A 12,269-nucleotide genomic window follows, 5' to 3' on the forward strand; every position below is an offset into this window, starting at 1 on the left:
TTCTGAAAGCCTTGAGGTTTCTCCAAGCTTCCTAACATCTCCCTAATTTTGAATGATGATTATATAAACAATGGTCTTCAAGTCTGACCAATGAATACAGACGAGATATACTGAGCCAATGATGCTGAAATTCACCATAAAATTCTCTTACCAGGAACTTTTAAAGGAACAGACAGATCAATCTGAACCACAGGAATGTGCTCAACACCAGGGCTATCCTGGTATCTCTGAAGAAAGCAAAAGGAGAGGAATTTAGCAATAATGTACAGACACAGCAGTCAAACACATGCATGCAAACACTTAAAAGTCACTATTTTATTCCCCCAAATAAGCCTTGCTTACCTTTTGTGGAGATGGAGAACTTTTAATGTAGAATGGATTGTTTGCCTGCTCCTGTTTCCTAACTTCTCGACGCTTTAAAACAAAAAACCAAACAAACAAAAATAAGGAAATTCAAATACGTTTCCTCTCCCACTTGAATAACGATTAAGAATCCCAGATTAAGATAGAAAAGTCACTTGCACTGTTAAAGAGCCGGTACAGACTGAACAAGATACAATCAGTCAGCCTCAGTATCTCAATCAAAGGACCAGAACTATTTTGATGCATTTCCCCATTAAAAAAAAACAAATAAAAATGATTACAATCTTGTAAAATAATGAAATGTTGTGAGAACCTGGCAATCACACACGCAAAGTTCCTGGGGGGTCCTTCAGGACATTTAAAAAAAGAAAAGAAAGAAGCCATGCAATGAACTTTGAAGCTTGCCTCCAGCCATCTTATGTACCCGGGAATTGCCCCAGCTTACCCTGGCCAGCTCCTCCTCATCCACTTCAGGCTGCCGTTGCTTTGAATGCCTTTGCTCTTCGTCGTGGAATATGGTCCTTGGTTTTTCATCTTCAGAGTCACTGTCTGAAGGTGGCTCATTGATCCAAGCATCAAGATCCAAACTTTGAAAGGAACGAATCTCTGTTTCAGGTTATGTGAGAAGATGGCAGCCGATCTTTTAATCTTTGTCCTGTTGTTAAAACAGAGGTTGCCGAGCACCCCACCCCACATAAACATCATCTGCTGGTTCTTGTAAGCTCTGTGGCTATGAGATGGGTGTAGGCTACTTATGCTACGGAGTTGGAGACTAATGGAAAAAAATGCAGAGCACCTTACCCTTCTGGGACTGGAACTTTCTTCTGAGCTTTAGGTGCTACTGGGTTAAGCTCCCCGGCAAATAAGGCAGTCACCTCTTCAGCCACAGGGACCTCTTTGATCTGAAGCTTCTGGATGTACTTCATGAGCTGGAGGATGCAGGAAGCCTAAAGGAAAGGAAAAGAAAGGAAAGGGGATTTTATTTCATTCCAAACTCAGCAAAATGCAAAGGTAAAAACCCAACTTGGCAAAAAATAATAAAAAAAGAGCCTGATTTTTCTTACTCTCTCCTGGACTTCAAGATCCGCGCTCTGCACAAACTGTGGCAGACGGTCAATCATCATCTGGGTTGCCTCCAGGGCCACTTCCTTCTCCTCAGCCTGTTCTTTTTGCTGCAGAATCGAGGCATAAAGCTTCACCATGTTTTGGACATAAACTGCTTGGATGTGGCCTGGAAGCGTGGTCACTTTAGGCCGTAGCATGGCTTCCAGAGTCTGCTGGGGTTCTTCAAGGTGTCTGAAGTAAAGAGGAAAGCTTAGGGAGTTTCTTTCCCTCTTGTTCGGGACAGGAAAAGGGGAGTCACAAGAACGGCTTCAGGCATCAAGGATAAGAGAGAACCTGGCCTCTTGAAAACCCTTCCTTTTCAAACAACTAAAGCACTTACTCTGAGAATTCTCCACATATCCAAGCTGCAGCGTACAGCACCTCACAGATCCCGTTCCTCTGCGTGTTGCTGGCTAGCAAGTGAGCGTTGTCTAGAAGCATGGCCATCTGGGACACAGCAAACTTGCGGATGGCCTTCACTCGGATTGCCACGTCTAACATCTGGGAGGCAATGAGATGGCCGTGCCTTGTACCTTCCAGCCGGGTCAGTTCCACTAAGATGCTGATGTACCTGAAGCAAATAAGGAGAGGTACCAATGTGCAAGCAGAGAAACCAAGGGGAGACTATTATTATAAACAGGAGGCTTGTCGGCAAATTAAACGCACACTTCATATACACTGAAACTTTCAACAATTCCAATGTTAACACCTCTATTATCCCTACAGATTCTACTCGCTCAAATACTCTACTTACTGCTTGTTAATTTCTTCCTCAGCTTGCTTTCGGTTTTCAAACTCTAATTCCCAGGCTAGTTCCCCTTCCCCAAATCATTATATGGTGATTGGCAGCTTCTGCTTTCTCTTCTTTGTTTATTCTGCCTTGCCTTTATCAGAACTGCTCAAAAGCCGTTAGCTACAGATTTAAGGATGGGGGGGCCACATTAGGGGAAGACATGCTATCCATAAAAGAGAAACAGAGAAGAAGCAATAGGATACATAGTATGTGGTTTATTAGCTATTCTTTGGTTCAAGAGCCCTCCGCACCACACCTCCTTTATGGGGATTTTTTTCATGTGTCCATGGGGGTGCTGCAATGGCTGGAATTTCAAAGACTGGTTGCAAGTCCCTTTGTTCAGCACTGGGATAACTTTGAACAGTGCTGAACAAAGTGCTGGACATTAAGTGAGAATTACCTCTATTATGCAAGATTTAAACTTTATTTTGGAGGAAAACATTGTATAACCTTCTGAAATCCTCCTGAGGCTATACAGCAGGACCTACGTATGTGGTTATACTGACCATTCAAAGTTTGTGATGTACTGGTAATTGGACTGGCTACATATATCAATGATTTTGGTTAGCAGCTCATCCCTGTAAGTTGTTCCTTCAGCTTTGTCCACATGGATCATCAGCTTCTTTACAATTTCCATCAAATTCTTCTTGGACACCTGTAGCAAGGACCCAAACAAACAGAAACTCAGGCACCAGTTAGCAAATGTTGGTCTGTATACAGGACATGAGAAGATGCCTATTTGATGCAGCTTGGCAAAAAGCCCATGAGCTACACCAGATACTTCATTCTGGAAACTTTTGACTTGCCAGTTCCTTTGCTGCCTTGAAAGTGGCTTAGGGATTAAACTGCTTAAACGAATTAATAAGCTATCTTAGATTCAGGTACATGGCATGGGTCCGGAATACCTCGGGAACCACCTGCTGCCGGCGTCAACTCCCCTCCGCCCCGTGCGTTCCCACAGAGAGGGCCTCCTCAGGGTGCCTCCAGTCAGAGAATGTCGGCTGGTGGCCCCCAGGGGGAGGGCCTTCTCTGTGGGCGCTCCGGCTTTGTGGAACCAGCTGCCGGTTGAGCTCCGGATGGCACCGGATCTCCGCTCCTTCCGTCGCGGGTTAAAGACCCATTTATTTGAACAAGCTGGCCTGGCCTGATGGGGAATCACTTAGGGTTTTAATATTTATATATATTTTTATTGTTTTTATTGTGGGCAATAATTTAATTCTTTTTTAATTTTTGTATTTTTGTAGTTTTAAGATATGCCCTGTTCACCGCCCTGAGTCCTTCGGGAGAAGGGCGGTATAAAAATTTAATAAATAATAAATAATAATAATAATAATTTTTCCCATCCCATTATTAGCACGACCATATTAGCCACTCCAGTATATAGGAAGACAGTTTGCTATTGAGAGAAACAAATTAGCCAGGATGCACAGTTAAGTAGAAAACCTACCATTCCGTACAGAAGATCCAAGGCTCGGAGGCGGATGGACTCATCCTTATCATCCAAGCACTGGAGAATGAGATCCTTATGAGACTGTACCGATTTAGGATGTGTTTTCAAGATTTTGGACATTGCCAGCAATCCCAAATACTTCACTGGTGTAAAGAAATGACACATGCACACACAAAAGAAAACACAATTCAAAAAACTCCTTGTAAGGGCCCTCTCCATTTCTGCAAGAACAACATACACACATGGTGATAAATGGATCAAATTCCAGGAATTTTACTGGGTTTAACTTTACCCGTGTCTGTTGGATCTAGTGCATGTACTACATCAGCAGAAGGAACATATGCACTTATCTTACATTGGTCTTATTGTTCTGACCAGTTCTGTATTTTCTATTTAGACCTGCCTCTGAGGCTCTCCGGGGATGTGGTGGCTCAGTGGGTTAGGACGCTGAGCTTGTCGATCAGAAGGTCGGCAGTTTGGCGGGTCGAATCCCGAGTGCCGCGTAACAGAGTGAGTGCCTGTTACTCGTCCCAGCTTCTGCCAACCTAGCAGTTCGAAAGCACGTAAAAATGCAAGTGGAAAAATAGAGACCACTCCGGTGGGAAGGTAACAGCGTTCCGTGCGCCTTTGGCATCTAGTCATGCCGGCCACATGACCACTAGAACGTCCTCGGACAAACGCTGGCTCTTCGGCTTTGAAACGGAGATGAGCACTGGCCCCTAGAGTTGGAAACGACTAGCACGCATGTGCAGGGGAACCTTTACCTTTACTGAGGCTCTCCACTGTTTTCAGACAGGAGTGCTTGCTAATACTACTCGGAGATGCCAGGACTAGAGAGGAACCTGCAACTGATTCTTCTTCATCATCGCGACCCTCATCATCTTACCAAGATCACCAATGATATTAAAAGAGCACTATTTTGAATTTATCATTGATAACAACAAAGAAAAAGCAAGTCCCCCATTGCGCAGTTTTCTCAGATCTGAAATCCTCTAGATCACAGAATTCTTTGAATTCCCAATCATAGTGTCTGCTAAAGGTAAAACATTTAAAAAGCTTGGGGAGGGCTAACACACTAGAAGCTGTTTTATAATCTCTCCGAGTGCCAAAAGAAGAGCATGTTTGTCATTCTTAAATCAACATTTCCCCTTCCTTTCTTCCTTTGATAAAACATTCTTTTTCATCTCCTTTCTTATATACAGGTATAAATACTTACCTATCACTTCTTTGGGGGAATAACACACCCAACTTTCACTTCCATTTAACAATTGTGGACAAAAGCACAGCCTTAGGCTATTTTGGCACCTTTTGATAAATTGCACTCTTACATATTATCCACATTTTTCTAAAGCATATATACATTTCAAAATTCCCCATCCATTTTCCCATCTGTGGCAAAATTTCTGCTGTACAAATTCATGTGCTCTAGGTTTATGTGCAGCAGTTACTTCATGTTTCCTGTCAAACCTAACAATTTTGGCTTCTGTTACATTCTTTTTTAGATCCATGCTCCTGGTTGCATTACACCAGCAATCTAACATCCATTGAATTTCACTTAAGTTCTCAGACAGCAAACACATATCATCTGCACACTGGTGTACATATATATAGTGTATCCCAAATTAATACATCATTAACATCACTAAAACATTCAATAAACTGAGCAACCAAGGGAACATTGCACATCTGTGACTTATTCCTTGCTCAATGCTGAACTAATCACTGTATTATATATATTTTACTATAATTCTATAGTGTATTTATTATATTCAGCAAAACGTTCCATAATTTAAGCCCATTCACTTTACCATAGGCTTTCTCTAAACTCACAAGTGGGAGAGAAAGAGCATCACCAGAAGCAAAATGAATGGTGTTTTTTCTCTCTCCATTTTAGCTCTTTCAATTTTAGAATACAGTGCCGTACAGTTTCTTGACCTCAATTGCTACTACCTTCCAAGATGGCAGCATACTTACAGTTTTGGTCTGAGTCTTCTATCAGTATCCTCAGCTTCTGCACACAGAGCTGCAGAGACAACATATATTATTAACCTCTTCTGCAAAGCCAAGGATTTTCCTCCCTCTACTTCTTAAGCATTTCTATTCTTTAGTAAACGTCAGTAATTTTTTGTTAATAGTGGAAGACCATTCTATTAACAACTCCTGGTGGAGCAGTAAGGACACAGGGGGGACCTGCTCTAATCTCAATATGGGTAGGCAGCCCAGATCTACTGAGGACTGAGTTTCCTTAGGGGAGCTGCATGATAGGGCTACAGAAAGAAGTCGATATGGCCATAATAATAAGAATCAGTTTGGTCTAACGATTTAAGGCACCAGGCTAGAAAACAGGAGATTGCAAGTTTTAGTCCACCTTAAGCATGAAAGCCAACTGGGTGACTTTGGGTCAGTCTCAGCCCAACACAGGTCACAGAGTTGTTGTTGTGGGGGAAATAGGAGGAGAACGGAGTATTAGATATGCTCATTGCCTTGATTTGTTTATAAAAATAATAAAGGCGGGATAAAAAATCTAAAATAAAAATAATAATAATAAAAAAGTGGATGGAACAGCCTTTCATTCTCTCCAACACCCTCAGCATTCTTTCCACCACTTAAGTCTCAGTCACTTTCATTTTCCTGCTAATGCACATCCTCTAAAGCAGCACAGAAAAGAAATATATTTTCTGTCAATGATCTGAATGGATCTAATGCAGGGGAGGTTATTTTTTTTAATATCCATCCATCCATCCATCCATCCATCCCAATCAAATAGGACTAATGGTTTCATACAATTAAAAACCAAAGCTTAACATTAAAATTAAAGCCATTGTAAAACTGCAATAAGACAAATTTCATACAAGGCAACACATACAGTCTATACCAGGGGTAGGCAACCTCGGCTCTTTTATGACTCATAGAGTTCAAGTCCCAGAATTCTGAGAGTTGAAGTCCATGAGTCATAAAAGAGCTGAGGTTGCCTACCCCTGGTCTATACTAATGCAAAAAATCAAGATGGATATAACAACCTGGGGGACGAATCAGGCCTAAAGAGTTTTATGAAAAGCAGACAGGGTAGCCATCAATGGGAGGGTGAGGAGGGGGCTGTTCCACAGGGCAGGCACAGTGTCAGAGAAGGGTAGTCTCCTTGGTTTTGTCAGATGACATTGTTTCAATGATGGGACAGGCTTTCTCGTCAGTTCTTATTGGATGGGCTGAATGTAAAATTAAGCTAAGGGACACGTGAAATGGATTGGGTTCCGAGTCTGCCTTGGCAAGCTGGTATTAGCTCTAATAAATAAACAAAGTAATGCTATCTATCGTTTAACAGCCAGTTGCCAGAATGATCCAATGACACATGTATGATCCCCTCCAAATGACTGACTATGTGCTATAACCTCTGAATTCCATACAGCAGAAAATCCTGAGAACCATCAGGGAAGCATAAAAGCATCTGCATGCCTTCCTGCCTCCCTCCTTGACCCAAGCAAACTTGCACTTGGGATACTGCTGGTATACACTGAATATAAAATGTTACTCAGCTATCACAGTAAAATATTTTTAATGGCTTACTCTGCTATGGACATATGTCTAATCTTGACATGGGACAGCGTTCCTATTTTGGCTCCTACTGACTTTGTTTACAATTAGACAGCAGCCATACGTGGAGAATCTTCTCAACGATCCCTTAAGAGTGTGTTGCCACTGTATACCTGGGAATTGTGATGACATCCCTACGTCCCACATATTGCCGAAATTACATTGCTAAGCTGGACCATCTGCTCCTGAATTCTTTGGTGTGTTCTGGGGATACTCAAATGTAAAACAGGAACCATCTAGCCACCTGCACAGATTGTATAACATGTCTTCTCTAGAATATGCACCCACTCTAGGTGTATAATTAAGGCACAACATCAAATCCAACACAAAACAAGAAACAGACACCAAAAGTTACCTGGATGCTTGCACTGTGGTTGGGCATTCCCGAGGAAAGAGAGATTAACACTGTGAAAGAGTTAAGGATACACATGTTTAATTTCCAGTCTACTTATCTGGAAAAAGTTAACTCTCAAAGGGATATTTATAAAAGTATTTGCTTTTCTTTTTTTTATTATTTAGAAAATGTAATGTCCCTCAGTCACATTTCCCTTACCTGCTATTACTGTGTTCACACACTCGTAAAGGAGTGACATGGCTGAAGTGCTGAAGAAAAAAAGACACTTTAAGTTACTACATTATGAGAAACAGTTAGCCCCAGAAAAAGATCAGAAAAAATGACTGTATGTATTGTTTCTACATTTTAAAACTAAGGCGTGTAAAACATTGAAAGAAAAAAAGAGCTTTGATTTTTGCACTTTTTAACAACCTGGTTTTAAATAAAATATGAATTTTAAAAAACAAAAGGTAAGCTACGTTTTTCATCTGTAACTAGATTCTTAAAAACCTAATCAACAAATTTAAACAAATCCACTCTGTGTACTCAACTATACTCATCATTGCATCAGGGAATCTTATTCACAGTCATCCATGATTTAGTCATCTCTTGTCTAAATTATTTTAAAGTCTACGTGAGCTGCCCTTGAAAACCACTCAGAAGCTTCAGCTACTTCAAAATGTGACTCCACCAGCAGTCAAGGGCATGCCATGATATTAATCTCCATTACACACGTTGCACTGGTTATCAATAGGCTCTCAGGGTGCAATTCAGGGTGGCAGCTGTCAACTACAGGTAGTCCTCAGCTTACAACAATTGAGCCCCAATTTTCTGTTTTTGAGACATTTGTTAAGTGATTTTGCCCCATTTTATGACTTTTCTTGCCATAGTTGTTAAGTGAGTCACTCCAGTTGATAAGTTAGTAATATAGTTGTTAAGTGAATCTGGCTTCCCCATTGATTTTGCTTGTCAGAAGGTTGCAAAAGTTGATCACATGACTCCAGAACCCTGCGACTGTCATAAATATAAGTCAGTTGCCAAGCATCTGAATTTTGATCACATGATCATGGGGATGCAATAGAGGTTGTAAGTGTAAAAAATGGTCATAAGCCACTTTTTTCAGTGTCGTTGTAACTCTGAAAGGTCACTAAATGAAGTGTTGTAAGTCAAGGACTGCCTGTATAAAGCTTATTTTAGGCTTCATCTTTGTTCTATTATGTCTGCCCACTTCTAAGATCTGACAAGAGTCTGCATGCTTTGAGTCACATCTATTAAGACCATTTGATGAGTCCCAGGAGACAAGCCTTCTTGGCTGTACCATCTGCTCTTTGGATCACCAATCCCCACCCCCACCCCGGGGATCCAAACAGCTCCGATCCCACTTTTTTAGATGAGTGGGGCCACAAGCCCCCACAAAGCTCACATGAGTGAGCCCCGAGCCCCTGCGATGCTGTCGCACATCAGCCAGCCACTCACACAGCCCTGTTGCGAATAGGCCACGGACCGGTAGTGGGCCATGGCCCACAGGTTGGGGACCCCTGGTCAAGAGTATACATACTGTCCATTTTGCTTCATTTCTTGGAAGCAGACTACTTTTTAAAATATTGATAAAATTGCCATGAATTCTATCCACTTTAGAAAGTTGACTTTGTGAAAGGAAACAGGATTAAATTTACATTTCTTTCTTCCATCTAGTCTACAGGTAGTTCTGATGGCCGCATTCATCCCCTTTGCAGTTACATGATCCCATTTGGGGTATTTGGCCCAGCTCACATTTACGACCATTTGCAGTATCCCACAGTCACATCACCATAATCTTCAGCACTTTTTTTTGCTGATTTCCAGCATTTCAGCAAAAAATGCCCATTGCGGAACACTAGTTCACTTAATGACTGCTGCAAAAAAGGATGTAAAATTACACAGTCACACTTAACAACAGCCACAACTTAGAACCATAATTCCTGGCTCAATTACAGTCATAAATGGAAGACTACCTGTACTACCTTCAAAGGGATAAAATAACATTCTTTTTTGGTGCTAACTGGGGGAATCATGTTTAAAAATTACACAATAGTGGCAAATGAAAAAGTCAACCAAACCAATGTCAATACACAGATACCAATGAGTAACCTTACTCAGAAGCACAAATAGTTTTACTGAATTATTTAATACTGACATTAAAATATACAGAGCTGATTAGAGCCATCTTCCCCCCACAACCATCAAGTTAAAAAATCTAGAAGAATTAGCTGACTTACCTGTGTATTAGATTGGTCAGGGGTTCTATCAATTTCTTTCCTAGCCTGGGTTCCAAAGGGGTGAGAGCACCAAACTAGTGGAAAAAGAAAGGAAATTACTTGGTAGTTGCCTCAGCATATTTGCTAATTCTGTAAAAGTGATTAGACATACAGCAATAGATAAGAACTGAACTGCTTCAGGAAACTACAGTATTAGGGAAATTCTAACTGTCAACAAATGAATTGGCATAGTGCTCAGCCTAATCTTAACCATAAAATGATTTGCTTGGTTTTAGCTCAGGGTGATAGGCAAGCCTATGAATTGTTTAGCATAAATAATGTGTGGGAACTTTCAAGGAACGATGTAAACCAACCAATCAGGGTTTAGCAGCATGGGTGAAACTATCCAGTATTACTTGCCACAATAATTACATTATTTCCATCAACAGTAGCAGGATTTCTCTCTATGCATTAGCTCAGAAAGAGAAGAGTTATATTATAGTTATCTCTTGTCTGTTGGCTTCCCACTGGTATCTGATTGCATAGTGTAAAAAGGCAAGGCTGGATTACACAGATCTTTGATCTGATCAGCATACCTCTACCCTGTGGAGACCAGGGAGATAATTAGCAGGCTAACAAAAATTGTTTGGATTTAAAAACCAGCCTTTGACCTTAAATAGTGATTGCAGAAAATAAAGGATTCCAGAATTCTGCTAGATTGTAAGAAAGGTCAGTCAATCCATTATCTTTCCATTATTGTCAGAAAGATATCTCTGAGAAGCCCACAACAAGGACATATAAGCAAAAACTATTCCAACAATGGCTCAGTAGCAAGTGATAATCAGAGAGATACTTATGTTCAAACACAGAAGTTCCATCTGGCTATTAATGATTAATAAACAAATAATTGTTTTATTATTCACCCAAAAATGCCTAGCACCTTTCAAAGCCACTATTATAAACTATACAGCAAATTTTATGAGAATTTTAGCCTTGGGTTTAGTATCCTGTTACATTGTATTATGTGACCAAAGAGAGAAGCAGCCTGGAATTAAGGAGAAACTTCCTAACAGTGAGGACAATTAACCCGTGGAACAGCTTGTCTTCAGAAATCGTGGGTGCTCCACCACTGGAAGTTTTTAAAAAGAGACTGGACAGTCACTTGTCTGAAATGCCTAGCACCTTTCAAAGCCACTATTATAAACTATACAGCAAATTTTATGAGCATTTTAGCCTTGGGTTTAGTATCCTGTTACATTGTATTATGTGACCAAAGAGAGAAGCAGCCTGGAATTAAGGAGAAACTTCCTAACAGTGAGGACAATTAACCCGTGGAACAGCTTGTCTTCAGAAATCGTGGGTGCTCCACCACTGGAAGTTTTTACCACCAAAGTCCCTTCCAGCTCTATTCTATTTTAATATAGAGATCAAAAGGGAAAATATTATCTATACCACAGGTGTCAAACTCGCCACGTCACATGGGCATGGTTGCGGTATGATGAAATTGGCCCGCGGGCTGACAGTTTGACACCCCTGATCTATACTACAGCTTTCTAAAGTTAAATACCACTTTTTCTAAAAAAAAAAAAATTGCCTTAAGCATCTGCACCTCCTTCAGCTGTTTTTAGAAATTAGATACCCCAGACTTCTTAATCCTATCCTTCCTTACACACACAGAAGAGAGTATAGAGTTGCAGACACCTTCATTTTTGCTATTCTATAATGGCCAAAGATAGGACTCCGGAACATTCACACTGGCAGCATGAAGGTCAACATCTATCATTTAAAACTTGTCTGCTTCATTCTGCCAGGGGACACACATAGATATAGAACATAGAATAACAGAGCTGGAAGGGACCTCAGCGATCTTGTAGACTCTGGTAGTGTGAACACCATAAAGTAGTGCTTCATTTACAATCAGTTGCTTAGTGACCATTCAGAGTTATGCCAGACTTTACCTTGGGGCTGTTCTGTACCAGCCTGCTACCGGCCCTGCAGAAAAGGCAGGGACAACCCCTTTACAAATGGCAAGAGGCTGGAATTAAGCCTGCCAAATTTATTAACATAAAACAGAGCAAAACAAGACACCAACCATGAAACAGGAGCTATGAAACAGGAACTATTCAAGCTGTTGCCTTCAGCAAACCAGCCCTCCCACGCATTCCCCTTTTATACAGTTCAGGGCATGGCTTCTTTCTGCCTCCTTCCGAGGTGCCCCATTGCCTTCCTCTGTTTACTCCTGATTGACTGCCTCCTGCATCGGGCGTCCTTGAACAGGGCCAGCTGTGGGTCATCTTCATCCATGCTGTCAGGCTCACACAGCTGGGTCTCCGTTGTGACCAGGTGGGAGGGGCCTGGCTGAGGGCTCTCATCAGCAAGCTCTTCAACACCCCCCTC

The 12,269-nt window shown here is 41.3% G+C and overlaps 1 protein-coding gene across 9 annotated transcripts in view; it reads right to left on the reverse strand.

The window, feature by feature from the left end:
* Positions 1-12,269, reverse strand: part of AP3D1 (adaptor related protein complex 3 subunit delta 1) — a 65,350-nt gene that overhangs the window by 29,180 nt on the left and 23,901 nt on the right. For all 9 annotated transcript variants that reach the window (XR_014490845.1, XR_014490846.1, XR_014490847.1 and 6 more), the window contains 12 exons: positions 9,894-9,967; positions 7,855-7,904; positions 7,657-7,706; positions 5,685-5,733; positions 3,708-3,853; positions 2,767-2,915; positions 1,808-2,038; positions 1,428-1,659; positions 1,165-1,310; positions 809-950; positions 343-414; positions 152-227 (listed from right to left, as the gene is read on the reverse strand). Coding sequence is in view for 6 of the 9 variants with exons in the window: in XM_083349555.1 (XP_083205681.1) it covers positions 152-227; positions 343-414; positions 809-950; positions 1,165-1,310; positions 1,428-1,659; positions 1,808-2,038; positions 2,767-2,915; positions 3,708-3,853; positions 5,685-5,733; positions 7,657-7,706; positions 7,855-7,904; positions 9,894-9,967 (1,417 nt within the window). In the remaining 3 variants the exon portion in view is untranslated. The remainder of the gene's footprint in view (positions 1-151; positions 228-342; positions 415-808; positions 951-1,164; positions 1,311-1,427; positions 1,660-1,807; positions 2,039-2,766; positions 2,916-3,707; positions 3,854-5,684; positions 5,734-7,656; positions 7,707-7,854; positions 7,905-9,893; positions 9,968-12,269) is intronic.

This window comes from Vipera ursinii, assembly GCF_947247035.1.
Source record: "Vipera ursinii genome assembly, chromosome: 1".
Lineage (NCBI taxonomy): Eukaryota > Metazoa > Chordata > Lepidosauria > Squamata > Viperidae > Vipera > Vipera ursinii.